This window comes from Eupeodes corollae, chromosome 1 (assembly GCF_945859685.1).
Source record: "Eupeodes corollae chromosome 1, idEupCoro1.1, whole genome shotgun sequence".
Lineage (NCBI taxonomy): Eukaryota > Metazoa > Arthropoda > Insecta > Diptera > Syrphidae > Eupeodes > Eupeodes corollae.
In genome coordinates, this window is record NC_079147.1 from 167,461,668 (window position 1) to 167,482,914 (window position 21,247).

Consider the following 21,247-nt stretch of genomic DNA (forward strand, 5'->3'; position numbering starts at 1 on the left):
CCAACTTCGCCGCGAAATAATTTCCTGCATCAGACAGCGCGAAGTTCCTACGCCAAACGAGATCACCCGTGTGATATTGCGCGTCCCTCCTACGTAAATTATAAGTCTTAGCAGCCTTCTTTCCCGCTGCTTCCAACTTCCTAGCTATATTCTCTCTCAGTTTCCGAAACTGCCTATCAATTTCCGTTTTATCTGGGTCCCTATCGCTATCCCTAATTCCTACATCATGGCCACTAGTTACCATGTTCCTACCGAAATTTGCGAAGTATGGCGACACACCTAAAACCTCATGTTGCGAAGTTCGGATTGCACAGGCCACTTTTGCCAGTTGCGAATCCCAACTCCGCTGGTTTTCCGAAACATACGCCCGGAGCGTAGTCTTAATGATTTGATTTATCCGTTCCGCCGGATTCGCTTGCGGATGATAATTCGCCGTAAACCTAAGGGGAATTTAGTGAAGTAATCGACGACCGTTAAAATGTAAACGAATCCTCGCGACGATTTTGGTAATGGACCCACCAAGTCCACGCAAATCATTTCCCACGGTTGGGAATTGCCTACTCGTTCGGTCATTAGACCAGCTGGTTTTTCGTTCACCGGTTTCACGCTTTGACAAATTTTACAACTCCTAACATACCTCGTTATATCACTCCTCATTTTGGGCCAGTAATATTTTTCTGCTACCCTAGCAAAAGTTTTCTTAACGCCCATATGTCCTGAAAGCGGAGCATCATGGCACTCGTTAAGGGTTCTCGTCCTATCACTTTTCCCTAACACTAACTTCCACTCCTCACCGCTATTATGAACGACTATATGGTTCAACCTAACGTGTTTATAGAGCCGCCCATTCTCAACTCGCCAAGATGGGTATTCTAAAGGGCTCTTTTCTACCTGCGATTTCATTTTAATCACCCAAGGGTCCGAATCCGCTTCAGAGACACCAGCTACTTCTGGAACTCCTCGCGACAACATATCAGGAACGACATGTTCTTTCCCCTTTCTATGGATGATCTTGAAATCAAATTGTTGGAGCCGAATGGCCCAACGAGCTAGTCTACCCTGCGGATCCTTAAGGTTGCTTAACCAGACCAAAGAGTGGTGATCAGTTACGACTGTAAATCGAACACCTTCGAGATACGGTCGCAACTTTTCAATCGCCCAAAGGACCGCTAAACATTCCTTTTCGGTCGTAGAGTAGTTCCTTTCATTCCTATTCAATGACCGACTTAAATAACAAATGGCTTTTTCGCCATCCTCAAACTCCTGAGATAATACGGCCCCGATGCCATAGTCCGACGCATCTGTTTGTACAACAAACGGCCTTGAAAAATCCGGACATGTCAGAATCGGTGCCGTAACCAAACACTCTTTGGCTTTCCTGAAACTCTCCTCACATTCTTTTGTCCACTCAAATTTCTTACCTTTCTTTAATTGGCGCCCCACGTTGGGCGCCAATTTGTTACACTTTTCTTTAAGAGATCGGTAAGAGGCCTAACCAAAATTGCAAAATTTGGTACGAACCTACGGTACCAAGAAATAGTCCCTACAAAACTCCTAATTTCCTTCACGTTTTTCGGTGCAGGAATCCTAATCATGCTTTCCACTTTTTCCGGGTCAACATGAAGCCCGTTCCTATCAACTACATACCCTAGAAATTTTAAAGAAGGCCTACAAAAATTACACTTTTCCCTACCTACTTTTAAACCTGCATCTCCTAACCTTTTAAAAACTTCTTTTAAAATTTCTAGGTGCCTATCAAAAGAATCGGTGACGATGATAATGTCATCCAAGTACACAAAGACGAACGGTTCTAAGTCAGGACCTAGAACGTCGTCAATAAACCTCTGCCAAGTTGCCGGGGAATTGTGCAAACCGAAAGGCATCCTGCAAAATTGATACAGGCCACGCCCTGGCACGGTAAAGGCTGTGTACTTTCGCGATTCTTTTTCCATTGGAATCTGCCAATAAGCAGATTTAATGTCTAAAGAAGACAAGTACTTCGCGTTTCGAAGCTTGTCTAAAATCGCTGAAATAAATGGTAGTGGATAAGCATCCCTATCTGTAACCTCATTCAATTTCCTATAGTCAACACAGAACCGATAACTGCCATCTTTCTTCTTAACCAGAAGAATCGGCGATGCCCAAGGACTCTTCGACTTCTCGATCACTCCAGCCTCCAACATCTCCTGGAGCTCCTGATCGATATGTTTCTGAATCGCTGGCGAAACAGGGTAATATCGTTGTTTTATCGGTTCCGCAGACGTCCTAATCTTGTGCTCAACTAAGTTGGTACACCCTAACCCTTCGGTCATTGATTTAAAAAGTTCTTCTAACACTAATTCTAGCTTCCTATTTTCAAAATCGTTCAAATCCGATTTTTCCCTAATCGCTACCATGTCTGTCATCGAAGCCAATCTCTCTTGGTTCGAAAAATTCCACACACCTGATCTCAAATCCGGGACTATGCCCGATAGTGCCCAGAAATCGGCACCCAAGATCAACTGGTGTGGAAGATTTGGAATGACCAGACATTCTATCAAAAAGGATTTGTTCTCAACCTCCACTGGTAGAGAAACAGATCCAGCTACACCTACACCTGTTCCATCTGCTAACGCTACTGACCCAACACTACTCTTTCCTAACGTTAGCCCTAACTGTTTAAAAATTTTCCACCCGTCACCACCCACAATGGTACGAGAGGCTCCTGAATCAAGAAGTCCTAAAAACTTGATTCCATAAACCCTAACTCCTAAATATGGTCTAGTGTCCCTACCATTTGCCGCTAACGTGAAACTCAAATGAACTCCTACCTGCTGATCGTCAGCAGACGACCTTCCTAACGCCGACGGACTCCTTGTCCTGCTGACACAAGGGCCCGATTCCCATTTCCCGAACACCTACAGTCCCTTCTAAACACTCCTACAGCTCCACAACCGAAGCAACGTTTCTGAACGGTGCATCTCGAAGCTATATGTCCTTCCCTGTTACAATTGTGACACCTAACCGACTGCCTAAGTGGATTCTCGGAAACTGGAGCAACAGCCGCTACTCGGTGTTGTCCAGACGAACTAGGTTGGTAACCGCACTCCGGTTCCAACAAATTTTTGCTTTTAGAAGGTGGGGTAAAGCTATCCACATTCACCTTAAGCGTATCTAATTCCCTACCTAAGATAGCAAGTTCCTTAACCGTCTCTGGTTTGGCACTAGCTATCTGCACCTGATAGAAGGGATCTACATTTTTCTTTAAAATCGAAAGCATCCTTCCCTCTGACAAAGGTTCCGATAATCTTCGAAACAATGTCCTCATCGTGGTAAGATACGCGCCGAAAGTTTCCTCCTTTCCCTGCGAACGCCGATTAATCTCCTCCAACAAGAGATCATCGTAATTCGCAGGAAGGAACTCCGCTTTGAGTTCCTTGACGAGTTCCTGCCAATCCCCTAAATCTTCCCTAACCGACCTAAACCACATAAGTGCCCTACCAGCCAAAAGCTCCGAAGCGGATTTAAAAAGGTGGCTTTCAGGAACATCGTTAGCCAGACGAAGTTCCTCCACTCTTTCCAGGAATGAGTTTATTGATGCTCCACCTGAGTCACCAGTAAACTTCACCCCCCACTTCCCTAAACGTTCGGTGCATTTCTGTTGAACGACCATTTGTTCAACAGAAGTGTCACCCCTATCGACCCTATTGCCTATTGGAACCCTAACTGATATATCATTGGCCGAGGGATTACTGTCACCACCCCTCGGTTCAGTTAATGATCCTCCGGCCAGTCCTAACGCAGACCGTCCACTACAAGGAGTCTGACCAACTTGTACTCGAAGTTGGGTTTGAATCTTAAGTGGAGTCTTTTCTTTCTCCACTTCCTCTTCCCTATCGCTATTCTCACTATCACCAGTGAGATCTCCTAACAGACACAAAACCTTGTTCCGAAGTGAACTAACTTCATCTTCTTCATCTTCGGCCTCACAAGGTGTCCTAGCTAACCTGCCTATACACCACTCAATTTTCGTCACTATCTTAATGTACTCCGATGACTTTGGATTCCTCGGAGGTACTTTAAGAAGGACCCTGATCTCCTCAATCTTAGCTTCTATTGCCTCGACATCCTCTTCATAACTGAAGGGGTAAACTAAACTTACTTCCATCGAGTTCCTCTTAACGAGCAACCTCGACGACCTCAATGCCTTTCGCATTTCCTCTACTGTCCCTACTTTTAGGCCTCTGACCTTCATCTCGTAGGCCAGTTCGTCCTGTGCTAATCTACCAATATTCATTTTAATTTTCAAAGAAAAATTAAAAAAGTATTTATACAAAATATTTAAAAAAAATGTTGTAAGCCCTAAACTAAAAATCTAATTGTTAAATTAATTTATTTTAATTAATTTAAGAAACATATAATTTAAAAATAAAACAAAAAATTATTTCCTAACAAATTCTAAAGTGAATTGAAAAAAAATTGGGATGGTCACACCAATTCGAACTAACTACACTCAATTCTTTTGAAAAATTTAAAAATTAACTATCACTCAAAAATATAGAACACACTCGCCAAAAAAAAAACTATCACTCAATAAATAAAACTATCACTCAAAAAAAATAAGTCACTCGAAAAGCTAGTGAAAATAACTCTCTCACACCAAAAAAGAGAGAAAACAACTAAAATTATGGAAGACAAAATGTCAACCAAAAAAAAAATAATTTAAATATAAATATTAAAAAAAGAAACAAATCAAACTAACACCACACAGATATGCACAGTAAAAAAAGTACAAGTTCACACTATACATAAATTACAAAGAAATACTTGCTATTTTTTTTTTGTTTCACTTGTAAACTCCCTCGATGAAAATTTTAGTCAACAGAAACAAATAAAAAAACTTGTCCAACTTCAATAATTTTCCACGGGAACCAAAACAACTCGATTGAAACACCTCTTCCTTTAAATCACCTGTAAAACAAAAACGAGACGAATTAAATGTTCTTTTTTTTTTTTAAACAATATAAAAAAACGATACAAAATCTACCACCGAAAATTCTTCCAATCGGCCCCACGTTGGGCGCCAATTTGTTACACTTTTCTTTACTCTTATTATTATTAATTAACACAATTATTAAACAAACGAAACCGACGACGGCTGCGTAGCGACGACGACGACGACGACGCACGCAACGTTTCCAGCAACTCGTACTCAACCGAGTACGAATGCGACACAAAGAGAGAACAAAAAAAAGTGCAACAATACAGCTCGTTGACGAAGCTGTAACCGCGACTGCTCAGCTGGGCTGGGTTCTTTTGGAAGAATTTGTTTATGTAAATTATAACAATATTGATCGATTTTTAATAATCAATCAAATTGCTATAATTTAGAAATATGTTATTACAAGTACCTACAGTGGGGTACGTTGCAATAAAAGTGGGCGCCAGGAATTTTTTTTAACAAAACGAAGAAGAAAATTCCAAAACTCTTATGATGAGTGAAGCGAATAAAAAAAATGACAAACGTTTGACTTTTGACTTTATAAAATTTATTCTTTGGGAAACCGTGGGATTGAAGATCCCTGGATTAAAACCCAAAATGTTTTCAAAATAAAAATTAGCGAATCACAAAAAAATTTAATAATAAAAGAAAGCAAATTAAAAAAAAGAAAATGGGCTTTTACCACCGGACGCGTACCGAACAAAAGAACAAAGAACACAACAACAATAGCTACTTATCTTTTCTATTCCCTCCTCTTAAAATTCTCACACCTCGATCCTCGAATCTCCAATTTGTATTCTTTCTTCGAATTCCTCACTATCTTCCTTCTTCTCAATTTTTTCCTTTTTCTTTACAAAGTTCCTCCTTTTCAATTCCTCGAACTTTCCCTTTTTTTCCTGGTTTAATCTTGTCGCTTGTAAGGCTCTTACTAGAGTGCCTTCCAAGCTAATTTTTAAAACTACTTTTTCCTCCCTCGACCATTCCAGTCACACACACATTCATACAACACAAGCATCCGTTTTCGTGATTGTCGGTCACGGTATCGCGGCTTCCTGGAAGCTTTACGCTCATCAGGAAAGCCACCGTTGCTGACTCTCAGCGAAACTTTACTTCCACACACACAATCACGGTTTCAACAAGTTATTGGATGAGTTTCCAAAACTTGCCGAAACATAATGGCGAGTTCAGACCCCTTCCCAACTATTCTTATTTCTCGAGAAAGTTCAAAGAAAAAAAACAAAAAAATCGAGAAGAAGTCTAAACTAGGCATTTTCCTATTACCAATTACAATTAATATTACACGCGAGATTCGAGGTGTGAGTTTTGTACCAAAAATGAAATTAAGCGACTTTAAAAACGCGGCGTTAAAAACCCATTTCTTTTTACAAGATATTAAATGTTAATTATTGATTCTACGTTAAGAATTGTAAATGTTAAATTAAAATAGATGTGTTGTTGTTATTGTTGTCTAAGTAAGGGTCCGCCTGACCTCATACTTCTTCGGCTCATCCGCCGGCATTTTCGACCTTGTCGAAAGAACTCGTTCTCGATCACCTGTTTTTGTTGCTTTTGCAAAATAAAGGCTAGGTACACCTGTGGTTGATGAGACCATGGTTGCCCTCAACTTTGCCGATATTTTGCAGCCACAACGGGAAAAAGAAAACAGCCAAAGGCTGGTTTTTGTTGCGGTAAAATTTACCGTAACAAGTTGTGTTAAACTGTGAGGGCGTAAGTGTGTACATTTAAAAAGCTGACAAAACTAAATTTATTTCTTTCAGGAAATAGTAGAAGACTTTCTCTTTTTTTGTACATATGTTTGTTTTTTGAAAGGCTCCGACAATGCGACATGCGAATAGTGACAACATTTTTATTTAATACAACACATCCTCTATCTTTATTTAAGCTTTTTTCATTTAACCGGAATCAAATAGATTCGCATCGTATCTCAAGCCTACAAATATATTTCAAAATAGTTCCCTTGTTAACACGACAAACGCAACGTGACTTCAAGTAAACCTTCACATTAGTGTTAAGCTCTACATTTAGATAGCGTCTAAACATCTGAATTGATTTAAGGTCGTGTGACTGCTTTCTTTTCTTAGATTCCATTCCGCTTTTTTATTTATAATATCATGGATAAGATTTTGTTTATAATTTGAATGATGATATAGGCAAAGTATATAATTACAATAAAGACAAAACAAAAGCAAGAATGTTTCCCAAGTTCACTTGTGTGACTACATTAAATTAGATTAGCATTAAAACTCGACTAATGTTATGCCAATAACATAAACATTGTCTTCGCATCGAATTAATATTTTATTTTAAACTTGTTTTTGGTCTGTTAAATATAATTTTAATTTTTTGAAAATGTATGTTTCATAAATTGAGTCCATTCTGTGTTGAACGTCAAAATTCAAAAAGCCTCTTTTACAACTTAATCTAAAACAACAAAAACCATATTGAGGCGGAGTCAGTAACTATTTTCTTTTATACAAATTTAGATGCAATTTTAATTACTAGTCGTTTCATTTTTAATCAAAAACCATAATAATAAATTAAGACGTTTTATGGATTGTTTTATTCCCGCCGAAATTTTCTCGTTGACTAATAACTTTTACTATACAAGTCCGATTGTATACATAATTATGTGTTTTATTTTGATTACAACAACGAATTTAAATATTTAATTATTCATTGAAAATTTGACAAACCTCTCTAAGTTACCAAAATCTAACTAGGCCTATCAAAAATGTGTGCTTTGTGTTTTTACCACAAACCAAAAACAAAACACAGTAAGTTCTTCAGATGATTGAAATAGAAACTCCCAAAAGTTTTGGTACGGGTTTTGATAGTCTGAAGGTTTATCACTAATTTTTGGCCCCTGTATATATTTCCGCTTTTTTTGACCACCATATCTCTCTGACTTGATTTTACTGAGTCATTTTTTTATATTTAATAGATTTGGTCAACGAACTGACCAAATCTATTTTTGAATATTTAACAAGAAGTACAACTTTACATATTTAAACATTTAAATCATTGGTATTATGTTTCTTCTTTGACATTTGTCCATATTTTTCGAAACCATATTATTTTTGTTTAATATTCGACAACTCGTTTCTCTGTCTGCCTGTCAGTCTACATTTGATTTGTGAAAAGAAGTTTTACTTGACTTAGAGAGACACATTTTTGGGCCATTGACCAAAATGGATGTGTCTTATTTGAATAATGTTGGCCCATATAATTTGCTTGATTTTTGGTCAAAGCCAATAGAAAATTGAAGACATTACAAAGTATTTGCATTGTAAAACATATGTATCACCTCGAATAAATAAAATAAAAAAAAAATGTTTTATCTTTAAAATAATTGTATGGAACGAAGAATAAAGATTTTGACATCTATTTCGATTTCGAGAAAAACCGAATTGATAGTTTTTTAAACAAATTAAAAACCCAAAAAAAAGCATTACCCAAAGTTTGTAAAAATTGATTTTCGACTCAAATAACTTTTTCGAATTGTATTCAAAGTAATTTCATCTTATACAAAATATCGTTTTCAGCATTAAGTAAAAGTTACAAACAATCCTACTGTCGGTTTCTTCATAAAAACAAAAATCTGAAAAAAATTTTACGCAAAATTGGTAAAAACGGATGTCTGATTCTTGATATCTCGGGAATAAATGAAGTTTTTGTTTTCAAAATGATTTCATTCTGTCTTAAAATTCTTTAGATTCAATCTGTAATTTTGAAAATAAGGAATAAAGCATTTAAAGAAATATTACAAAAAAAGGATTTGTTTTCGACTAAAAATCTTGTCAACAAAAATAGATTTTGAAATCAAACTATTTTATGATATGGAAACTCATTGATCATTTTAATTTAATTTTTTAAGAATAAAAAAAAACAACTGTCAACTTCCTTAATATTTTTTTTCAAATCGGCTTTAAATAACTTGCTATCTTTTTATCTTTTGTTACTTCTGATTGAATTAAGCATTCAATTTCTTTTTCACCTCGAAAAGTTATAGGTACGTTTAAGTTTTCCTCTTTTTATAGACACAACAATACATATAAAAATAGAGCTTATTAGCTCAAGGAGGATTTAATATATTTAAGGTAAAAATTTTTTTACCAAAACACAGCTTTAAATTAAGTAAAGCTACTTTTTATTAAAACATTTTAATACCAAATTCAAAAGGGATTTATTTCTGTTAGCATTTTATTTGAATACTAAAAATTTAAAATATGTATTTGACGCTTCTATTCGAAGGCTTCAAGGTTATTTAAATTATTATCGTATGATCACATTTGTTTATGTCCAAAATAAATATTTTTAAATCAAATTTTTAAGCAAAAATAAATAGAAACAATTTTTGTATGTCTCACATGAGTTCTAAAAATAAAAAATAACAAATACGTTCATTCACAAATTAGAAAATATTCAATCAATTTGAGATGAAATTTTGTTTGTTAATTTCGACAAAGTATGAAAGACATTGTTTTTATGAATTAAAATTAATAACTTGTTTATTTCGGGCTTATTTATGTACAGCTCTTAAAGTGGCATTGAATTAGTTATAGGTATGAAATTGGAAGTTGTCGTGTTTATAAACTTCAGCTTAATTCTCATTTCTATTCCTATGTATTGAACTTTATTAACTTTCCATAGGAAGTAATGGGTCCGATTTGTCAAATTGAAAACTTTGACATTTCTCGACGTTTCGAGGTCCATAGAGTCGAAATAAAAGATTTTTAGAAAGATGTCTGTGAGTGCGTTTGTACGTACGTTTGTACGTCCGTACGTTCGCGATGTTTTTTTCGTCGTCCGTAGCTCAAGCACCAGAAGAGATATCGACTTCAAATACATTTTGTCATACAGTTAAAAAGGCAAAAAGATGTAGCAAAGACTCTTAAGAAAATTGCGTGGCAGTTTTTTTACCATAGCAGTTTGAAAAAAGTCGAAAATTTCGGTCAACCCTAAATATCTTACGAGCCAAGACGATAGAGACTTGAATTAAATTTTATATTACTTATTTTAATGTGGTACCAAACAAATATATTTTTTGAAAAAAACAATTAACGGTTTTTTTTATAAATCAAAAAAACTCAAACAAAATTTGTCATCTTGAAAATTTTACGAATAAAAAATGATTTTATCTCCAAAACAATTTTGTGCAACGAAAGATAACGTTTTTTGATTGTCTCTTCAACGCATTGTTTTCAACATTCGGAAAAATTTTGAGAAAAATTGAATTTACAATTTTTTTTACCAAAAATAAAAACCTAACAAAAAAACAATATAAAACTTTGTAAAAATTTACTTTCGACTCAAATAGCGTTTTCCAAAATCAAAAATATTGTCTTCAAACTTTTTTTATTTCACAGAAAATATTATTTTCGATATTTAGTAGTTTTTTTTTATAAAAAAAAGAGTACACAAATTTGGTAAAAATTGATGTTCAGTTCTTGATATCTCTCAAATTAATTTCATTCACCAAATTTTTAAAAAATTAAGAAATGCTACTTAAATTGGTTAAAATTTGTTTTCGACTACTAATCTATTTAACAAAACTAGATTTTCAAACTAAACTACTTTTTTATATGAAAAATATTATTGGTAATTTTAAAATTTTTAAGAATAATTCAACTAACAACTTTTTTAATCCAACACGAAAACCTACAAACTTCAAAGCAAGACAAATCGACAGACGGGATAAGAAGTTATCAGTGTGGGTCGCATCCGAACCTCTTTTTTAATTATAATTGAACTTGAAGCTCTTATACAAAAAAAATAATAATAAATATTTTGAAAACCACCTTCCCCTAATACTATTTCAAACAAAATCATGCATACCTATGTACATCTTTTCCACTTCTCCGTTTTCTAAAATAACCACTCGTAAACATTTATATCAAGTTTTTAAAAACAAGAAAAAAAAACGTTCTTCAGTTGATTAATAAGTCGGCGATGTCTGGCTATTTATTCAACTACAGGCGGCCTATGTTTTGGCTGCCTCTGAAAACGAATGATGAGATAGCAATCGACCATGATGATGTCAAAAAGTTATTTTTTTTCTTCAGCTTCTTTCTTGTAAGGTTTCATCGTTCATCAATCATGTGCCTTTGCCATCTTGGTCTATCGAAAGGAGAGGAAGGTATCGTTTAAAGTTTTGTTTTGCTTTTATTTTATGACTTTTCCTCATTTCTATTATTTTTTCTTGTTTTTTCAGCAACTGTTGGAGGAACTACTTAAAAGATAATCAAGAAGCACGCACGCTAGATATAATAGCATATTGGTGGTGGCAACAGAAGTGACTATGGACTCATTAATTTAAATAGCCCATACGTGCTTGAGTCTAATGTTCACACTTAGTTAAACATTTTATTTTCTTCAAAGATTGCAAACTAACATATATTAACTCTCATAGATTTGTATAATAATGTTAATAAGATCTATTGTCTTTGTCTAGGTTTCAATTTTAAAATATTTATATAAATTTGATAAAAAATAAGATTGTGTTATTGTTATCATGTGTATATGGTATAGCTCTTAGGGTACCTAACATTTAATCTCAAAAAGAAAAAGGTGTCAAATATGGCTTAACGCAGAATTTATTATTGTTATAAGTTCGTAAAGAAAGTAGCTTGAACTATAAAGATTAAAAGTGCGTTAGAAACCGAGATAAAGTACTTATCTATTATATTGTAAGATTTTGTACGTCTACACCTTGTCGGAAATATGAAAGTGCAAAAATCACATTTAGATAGATTTTCAACTTGATAAAGAGATTTTCAATTTTGTTCAGTTAAGTGATGTTCTATAGTGTTTTTGCAACTGTTTTTTTTTTGTATCCATTTATACGGAGGAACTAGTTGAAGGAAATTTGTTTAAAGTTTTCTTTTCTTGACGTTTCTAACAGATTCGTTAGTTTATTTTGGAGACATTATAAACAATATGTCTTTAAATCTTGTGGAAACGTCTGTCTGTTGATTTGTCCTGCTTAAAACTTTGAAAAAAATATTAATAACTATAATTTGTGCGAGATCAATAGCTTGAAGTCAATATCTTTCTTTGTTTTTCTTATACTTAAGAAGAAAACCATTTCCTATCAGATTTTTTTTTTTAAAGTTGTCAGTTGATTTTTCCTAATAAAATATTTTATTGTAATGGGTCCGAATCGTCAAATTGAAAATTTTGACATTTCTCGACGTTTCAAGGTCCCTAGAGTCGAAATAAAAGATTTTTAGAAAGATGTCTGTGTGTGCATGTGTACATACGTTCGTACATCCGTACGTCTTTACGTTCGCGACGTTTTTTCGTTGTCCATAGCTCAAGAACCAGAAGAGATATCGACTTCAAATAAATTTTGTTATACAGATAAAAAGGCAGATGCAGAAAGAGCACTCAAGAAAATTGCGTGGGCCGTTTTTTACCACAGTACTTTAATAAAAAAAGGTGAACATTTTGGTTAACTTGAATTGAATTTTATATAAAATACGTGATACAAAACCAACATATTTTTTGAAAAAAAAAATTAACGTTTTTTTTATAAATCAAAAAAAGTTGTCACCTCGAAAATTTTGCGAACACAAAATGATTTTATCTCTAAAACAATTTTGTGCAATGAAAATTAAAGTTTTTAACATCCGATAAAATTTTGAGAAAAATCAAATTGAGAATTGTTTTTATAAAAAATAAAAACCTAACAAAACATTACTAAAAGTTGGTAAAAATTGAATTTCGACTCAAAAATCTTTTCAAAAATTTGAAATAATGACTTTCAACTTATTTTTACTTATAAGAAATATTGTTTTCAACATTCTGAAAAATTTTGAGAAAAATCTAATAGACAGTTTTTTTACAAAAAATAAAACCTAAACAAAATTAATAAAAGTTGGTCAAAATTGAATTTCGACTCAAATATATTTTTAAAACTTTGAGGTCATGGCTCCCAGCTAATTTTCACTCACAAGAAATATTGTTGTCAGCATGAAACCAGTATTGATAATTTTTAAAAAGATATTTGACTCGAAATAAATTTTTACCTAGTTTAGTAATGTTCTTTTAGATTTTAATTTTTTTGTAAGAAAATTTTCAATTCAATTTTTCTCTTAATTAAAAGATGAAATTAGTTTGAAACCAATATTTTTTAATTAAAAAATTATATATAAACGAAAATTAATTTTTACAAACTTTTAATTTTGTGATTTTTGTTAAGGATCCAATTATTTTTAGTTCGTAAAATATTCGAGGTGACAATTATATTTCTTTTTTCGTTTTTTCTAGCGACCTTGAAACATTTTCAATTCGACAAATCGGATCGATTAGAATTACTTCCTGTGGGAAGTTAATAATTCCGTTAATACATTCCAACTCAAAATAACTAAATAACAACATTTAACAACATTGTTAATTTGATTATTATTAAACCTACCTTTTTGACAATTTAATGTATTTATATTCTAAAAGATACAAAATGTTATTTGATAATATTTTGAGTAAAGTTATTCGAAGCGTGCTTTCAACTAACTTCACATTCAAATATGAATAGCTGTAATTAAAATATTCAAATAACTTGTATTACAAAAGCTTTCTAATTAACACAACAACTGTTAAAACTTTGGAAAAATAAAACATCAATAGATGGCGTTGAAAGTACATACAGTGCATTTTATATACCATGATGTAATATAATAAAATATACAAATGTTAAAAATTACATATTTTTTAAGTAAAACAAAACTACACCAGCAGCGATGTTTGGAGACATTTTCATGCTTCCGTATAAATGACATTGACAAACACTTAACTAAATAATATCTCGTAACTAATTTGTTTGCTTTAGAAAACGTTGACAGTAATCATAAGTAGGTATGTAATAAATAGATGCACAATATGGGGATATTTGTTTGCTTTTGAAAACTCAATACAATGTGCATAGGTATTTTGAAAGTTGAACCAGAATTATTTGTCATACATCTCAAGTTCAATAATAATTAAGTAAAAACGTTTTTTAATGTTATTAGACCGCACGAGCAACTTCTTACATGATCATTTTTAACTATCTGATTTAATAAGTGGGCTATTCAATACTTTATTGAACAAATGGTTGCAAATTCAAATCTTGCGTTCATTCAAAAAACGTGTTCTGTTTATGACCTTTTTTCTAACGTTTTTCGAATTTTATGATACAAAATGAAATATGTTAATCCGAACATATTTATAGATCCAGCTGTTTATACATAATTTGAGACTACGAACATTTAACAATTTGTGGGTGGTTTGAAGTACAAAATTAATGGTATCTTTTGTTTAAGAATTTTATAGTTCAATATTTATTATTTGAAGATGGATTTCTCAATTTAACAATAAAATATTGATACAATTTTGTTTCTTATGTTTATTCTTTTTCTTCTTGCAATAGAAAAAATTATCATGATACATTGTTCTAAAATTTTATATTCAAATGAGTACATTTTACATTTTTAGTTATTACAGATTTCTGAAATTACAACTTTCTGTAAGTATAAAACAGTCAACTTGACTTTGCCTAACCTTATCAACAGCTTCTAAATACTTCGACAGAAAACATTAATAATTTGGCTCATAACAAATCTCATTTGCAAATATGTATTCGATACAATAGTTCAGCTATCATTGAGCTATAATTCAATATCGAAAGGCTTACAATTTCTATGTTTTAAATATACATTTTAAGTGAATGTGCTTGACTTTTTTTTTAAAGCAGCATCACATTCTTACTTTCATGGATATGCATTTTATGATAAAACAAGTATAGGGGTCCGATTGAAGATTGCAAGACTTTTCCTTTTTGTGTTATAATACAAACTTAAATAAAATACAATCTTTTTTTGCACAAATTAACTATTTGTATTTCAATGTTATAAAAAAGTTAAGCATCAGGAAAGGTAAGTAAATGTTTAACAATATTTAATTTTGAACCCTGCAGGAGAAAGTGTAAAAGGTCTTTTGATTTTCTTGTTTTAAAACATAAAAACAAACATTTTTGAAAACTGTGCAGGATACTTTTACTTTCCAGAAATATTATAAGGAAATTGTTAGATAAAAGTTAAATAGAAGATATGAAGAATTGATTTCTAACAACATATGTATGTTAACAAGCATGTATATGCAAGTAGGTATACAAAAACAAATTATGTTAAGAAAAACAATCTATATATACATAAGAACGTACGCAATTTTTCGCAAAAAAGCGGGTTTTTAAATTTTAAATAGTTTTGTGTCTGTCATACAAATGTCATTTTGTAACAAAATTTTGTATCAGATCAAATTAATTTGAACTCAATTTCTTTAATTTGTATCAAAATATTGGAGTCGAAAATCAATTCTTACAATCTTTTAATAGCATAGTTTTTTGTTCCGATAAATCTGTCGGATTTTTCGTATTTAAAATGTTGACATTTTTCGTCCTAGAATATAAATAAAAGATTTTTAGGTACGTGCGTATTTTCGGGAAGCTTTTTTCGCTGTCTAGATCCCAGAAGGAATATGGATTTAAAATACACAGGATCAAAAAAATTGAGGGATGTTTTTTTACCATGGCAATGTATGCCAGAGGTTTTGGATTCAATCCTTGCCTGTGCCATCTAAAGTTTATTTTTTTCACGGGAACTGCCTCGACCGAGGAATTGACAAATCCTCCAACAGTAATTCTTGTCATGAAAAGTGCTTTCACAAATTAGCCGTTCGGAATCGGCTTAGAACTGTAGGTCCCCTTCATCCATGGCAAAATTACTTGCACACAGAAATAGTCGAGAATTGTAAGTCACTAGTCTACAGTTGTCAACGTTTTTGACACATGGTCAAATTTTGAGAAAAACATTTCTAAAAGTTAATAAAAATTTATTTTCTGTACTAATATATTTTAAAACGTCAAAATCGTTGGTTTCAAACTAATTTCTTCTTATAGAAAATATAGTTTTGGGCATTCAATAAAATGTGTACTAAAATTAAAACCGCACGACCGGTAAAAAATGATGTTCAATATGTTGTAAATAAATGAAGGCATAGGCTTCAAAATGATTTCATTCTGTGCTGAATTTTTTAAGAAAAATCCAATATTTTATTTTTTTATATATAAGAAATAAAACTTTCCAGAAATGCTACTAAAATTGATAGAAATTGTATTTCGTCTAAAAATTTTCTTAACAAAAATAGATTTTGAAATTAAACTGTTTTATTATATGCAAAATACTTAAAATACTGTTGTTAATTTTTATTTAATTATGTAGAAAAATTCTAATGACAACTTTTTTAACAAACCACGTAAGCCCTCAAAAACAACAAAAAACTGATAAAAATGGTTTTTGACTCAAGTACAAAGAGAATGGAGAAAAATACTGACTTCAAATTATTTATCTCTCAGAAAATATGGTTATTAACATTTTGTTAAAGTTTTAAGCAAGACAAATAGACAGAAGGGATTGGAAGTTATCAGTCTCTTTTTATTTTTTGGAAAAAAACTATCTATCTTTGACTTTACTTAAAATTTTACGGGATATCAAAAACACAATTATTCAATGCCAACAATTATTTTCGATTAATAATAATTATTAATATTATTGTTCGCAAAATTTTTGAGGTCACTCATATTTTTGTCAGTCTCTTTCAGTTATAGATTCTGGGGTCCTTGAAACGCCACGAAATGTCGAGATTTTCAATTCGGACCAATCAACATAACATTTTATGGGAAGTCAACATCGAATGGTATGATTAAAAGTTATGTCTTGAAACTATTGATCTTCGTTCACCTTACATTTGATGTACAAGCTACTGCGAAATCAAAGTCCAGCCTTAAGTGGAAAAAGTGCATTAATTAAATGTCGATATCACTGCTTTTAATTCTTTATTTAAGCTTGATAAAGACACCTTTAACAATTTCCTACAAAGTATAACAAAAACATTAACAAAATGAGCAATCTTTTCACCATAAACAAAAATGTAAATTCAATTAAACTCATTAACACTATCACAATGTTCATCAAAATATTTCCATATTGTGTTAACAGAATGATTTTCATGCTCAATTACTTGCTCACCCTTTTATATTTGTATTTGCTGTTTTTACTTTCTTATATCAAAGTAAAATAAAATAAAATATTCAAAATACTATAAAAGCACATCAAGTTCACACTCTCTGGCAAATAGCTTCTACAGTATACGAATACTTTTAGACTTTCACGAAACGTAGCTAATTTGAAATGTTGAATGTAAACTTAAACAAAAAAAAAAACAATTGTTTATCACACTCTGATTCGCAAAAGCTTTATTATTATTATTAATATAAGACAATATGAGCGGGTGGAACGTGCAAAATAGCACAAAACTAAACGACTTTATTCATAATATTTATTATAAATTATTGCAAATTTGACTTTGAGACAGAGAGGTGGTTCTGCTGTTGATTCATTTTTTGATTTGTTATTTAAATTATTATTTTTTTATTATTTTAAATAAAATTTTGAATTAATGAGGAATTAATTTGAAGCTAAATGCCAAATTTCATGGATACTTAGGTATATTATGTTAAATGATCTCATTATGTGAATAAAGTGTTAAATATATCAATTTTGATTTGTTAGTTCGTGGTGCTAACTGTGTCCTTAACGTGTGATAGAAATAAAGCTTAAGATTCTGTAACAAAAATTACGCCGTATTTAAATTTGAAAAAATGTGACTTCGATTTTGAAAAATAAGGGAAACTAAAACTTTTTAGACTGTATTAAAACCCATTAAAACGGATGCCTATATAATTTAATTGAAAAGTAAATGTAGAGACATTTCAAAAAGTATTGCAATTATGTAATGCAATCATTTCTTTGGAATGTTCTTGTTAGAAAGTTGGAAATGGATGTAAACATTTTCTTTTTCTTAAGAATAATTTTTAAAATTCTAGACAAGGAATATAATTTAACATGAGCATCAAATAATTAACAAAAAAATCTAATACATATCAATTTGTTTGTAATACCTCGTGTATGATTTTTTAAAATTATTATAAAAAACTGAAATCCGATTGCCTCTTAATTTAAAATATATTATGCATCAACGAAGAAAGTGATTAAAAATATACCTTAAGTTATAAGAAAAATAAAAATAAATAGATACGTATATCAAAAACATACCATAAATAACATGTTAACAAAAGCACCAGTAAATACACAAATCAAAATATTATATTTTTTTTTTAAGTAAATATTTTCATCCCGACTCGGTCGGATACAAATATTTTTTTTTATTTTTTCTCTTTCTTTCTTTTTCCAATGGTTTTGTTTTTGTAAAAACCAAAATCACCGGTCACATTTTATTCACTTCTATTTTAAATTTTAAATCTTATTTTTTTTAATAAAATTTTGAAAACGCACTTTTCACACTTTAAAATATTTTTTTATTTTTTTTTTATATTTCAGTTGCACATGTTTTTTAACACTTGATAAATTTTCATTGAAGGGTTTTCTAAACAGACAAGAATATAGGGGATAAATATAGATATAGTTGTAGGTAGGTACTAAGGAAGGTTCTTAACAAAAATATTTACATTTTGAATGCATACGTCCCGAGTACCGCATCAATTAGACGATCTCATAAAACTATTCGAACTGCAACAGCGATCTCCCTAAACCGGAAACAATTGTATAACTATTTCAAATATTTAGTTCACTCAAAAAAAAAACCTCATAGATACACGAAATATTATGTAAAAAAATCGAAATAAACGAACCGAACAAAATAAAATATAAAAAGTCAATAAACAGAAGTAAGTACAACCAACAAAAAAAAGATTGAGTCTAAATACTAGATAAAATCTATTTTTTCGGCACTTAATCATTTATATCTTTTTTATTTTATCAGGCGGTATGTGTAATAACAAGAGAACCCGATAGCAAAATATTCAAGCAACCTAACATACTAAACACAACAACAAATTAACTAGGTACCTGCCTGCCTAAACGTACAATAAAAATGTTCTCCCTCTCTCCTAATCTATTGCAAAACTAACACAACATTTGCTATTTTTTTTTTATTTTTCGTGAGTTGCGTGCGCGACTACTGCAAAATTACGCGTATCTTTCCATGATACCACCACGCCACTATACACCACACGATCTCACCGCACTTTACGACACGACCGACGACCAACGATCGACCGACCGACGATATCAACGCAACGCACGGTGGTGCTCTCATTTATTAGGTATATACGCGTACCGCACGAAAATAAATTTCAATCTAATCTGCATTTGACGACGACCGACCCGACGACGTTACTATAAAATAAGTACCTCTCTCTATACTGAACCGCAATCCACCACAAAACAAAAGAACTGATCTGAATTTCAAGAAATTCAAAAAAATAAACCCTATACAATACATCTATCTTAATACTCAATCCTAACTCACATGCGTAACGCGGCAGAGATCACACTGCTACTTGAGGAACTCACAAACTCTCGAGTCATTTATTTTCTATTTGTTGGCAACGAATTCAGTTTCAGGAGGTAGGAAGATGTGGAGCAAAAAAAGTTTGCCAATATTGTTTAAACAAATCGAATTTAGGAATTTTCTGTTTCCCATACATCAAAGAAGATACTTTTTCTAAATTATATCAATCTCAAGTATTGTGCTTATCTCTGTTGCTCCTCCACCACCAACACCAACCACCCACCCACAGGTAAAAAAAAATAAAAACACCAAAAGCCGGCTAAAAAAGCTTTCGCTATATCGGAAATCTCACCGTACGTACCTAACTTTAATCTACTTTAAAACGATTAGGTAAAAACGCAAGTTTACCAATTAAAAATCGAGATTAAGATAAAATATACACAACCAAGCAATGATGGCTATTAACCTCTTCAAACTCATGCTAAACACCGGTAAAAATGTCACAGATAAATTAAAACTACCTTCAGATACTCAAAACTAAAATTGTAAAAAAAATTAAATAAAAGTTCGTTAAACTAAAAAACTATCTGAGCGCGAAATCTTTTTTTTTTGATTGCATAATACACAATTAACTTTGTTTAACTTAAATAATTTTAGTAAATTTATTACCGAAAAAATATGTTCCCTAAAATTGTGTTTTAGAGATGAAAAGATATTTTATCTTTTTTTAATCGGGAATTTTTCCCTCAACTATTGTTTTCCCATTCCATTCACTCCGATAATTTGTTGTCTTTTCAAAAAATTAAAACAGTTTCTTCAATAAGCAAAACTATTTAAATTTAAACTTAAAGTACATGGTAATTTGTTTAGGTAGGTATAGAAGTTCGGTACGCAAATAACAAAGTTGAATTCAAAACCGATTAAAATCCCAATATCTTTTATGGTTTAAGAGATTTACAGAAAAAAAAGTGTTTCGTTTTCTTTTTTTTTAAATTATTTTTTAACTGAATTAAATTCAAAGAATAAAACTGAAATGATTTATAGGTCTTTGAATTTTTTAGAATCGCGAAGCGTATCGAAAACGACCAAACAACCAATATCGCGGTCGAAAACTAACTAAACGCTGCCGCTGTTCATTTCATCTACACTGGTGTAGTAAAGTCCTATTCAGAGCCAGCTAGCACAGCACAGCGACAGCACCAAATGTCTTTTTCATTATTATATATTCGTTCAAACAATCTTGTATCTTGTGGATTCAGTCATTCAGTTTCAGTGTTGTGCGCTACTATTCAATATTCACCACAAAATAATTCCTGAGAAAAAAAGGTAAAAGAAACAGCTCTGTGCCTGTGCTGTGCTCGACATCATTGGTGGCGTTGTGTGTGCGTTGTGCGAACGAACGCGATGAATGGGAAAAGTGTTTTTCCGTGGTGAGTATGAAATTTTAGTGCGAAAAGTTCGAGGAATTCATAAAATTTTGTTTGAATTTTGTAAATACTCGTACAAATTTTTAGAGGCAAGGTAGAGCTGACGCACGCCGAGCCGGCATGCAGTAATAGAGCAGCAGTGGGGTTGTTCTTTTCTAGCCGGTCGGTGGTGCTGTGGCTTAAGAGATATTATTCTCACCACCGCCCTCACATTTTTGTTTTATTTTCTTGAATTCGTTAATTTTATTTTGGAATTTAATTCGCCGGAGAATTTGGACCGCAACGGTTTCACTTTCGTTGTCGCTTTGACCGATTTGACGTTTAACCACTCTTCAAATATTTAAACATCATTTGGCTTAAAGTTCTATGACCTGCTAAATCTTTTTATACGTACATAGAACAAACGCCTTCT

At 32.0% G+C, this 21,247-nt stretch overlaps 2 protein-coding genes across 7 annotated transcripts in view; both read right to left on the reverse strand.

The window, feature by feature from the left end:
* The window catches only part of LOC129953723 (probable serine/threonine-protein kinase DDB_G0282963), a 181,748-nt gene extending 161,175 nt beyond the window's left edge, over positions 1–20,573 (reverse strand). For 2 of the 6 annotated variants that reach the window (XM_056067112.1, XM_056067118.1), the window contains exons 1-2: positions 20,078–20,573; positions 18,151–18,481 (exon numbers count right to left, since the gene is read on the reverse strand). The gene's annotated coding sequence lies outside the window, so the exon portion shown is untranslated. The other 4 variants (XM_056067114.1, XM_056067113.1, XM_056067116.1 and 1 more) reach the window with 4 other exon arrangements.
* LOC129946788 (uncharacterized) lies at positions 394–4,276 on the reverse strand. Its single transcript, XM_056057123.1, has 3 exons — positions 2,916–4,276; positions 1,466–2,859; positions 394–1,421 (listed from the first exon to the last, which is right to left on the reverse strand). The coding sequence occupies exons 1-3, from the start codon at positions 4,274–4,276 to the stop codon at positions 394–396; spliced, it is 3,783 nt and encodes a 1,260-aa protein (XP_055913098.1).
* Positions 20,574–21,247: the final 674 nt, after the last annotated feature.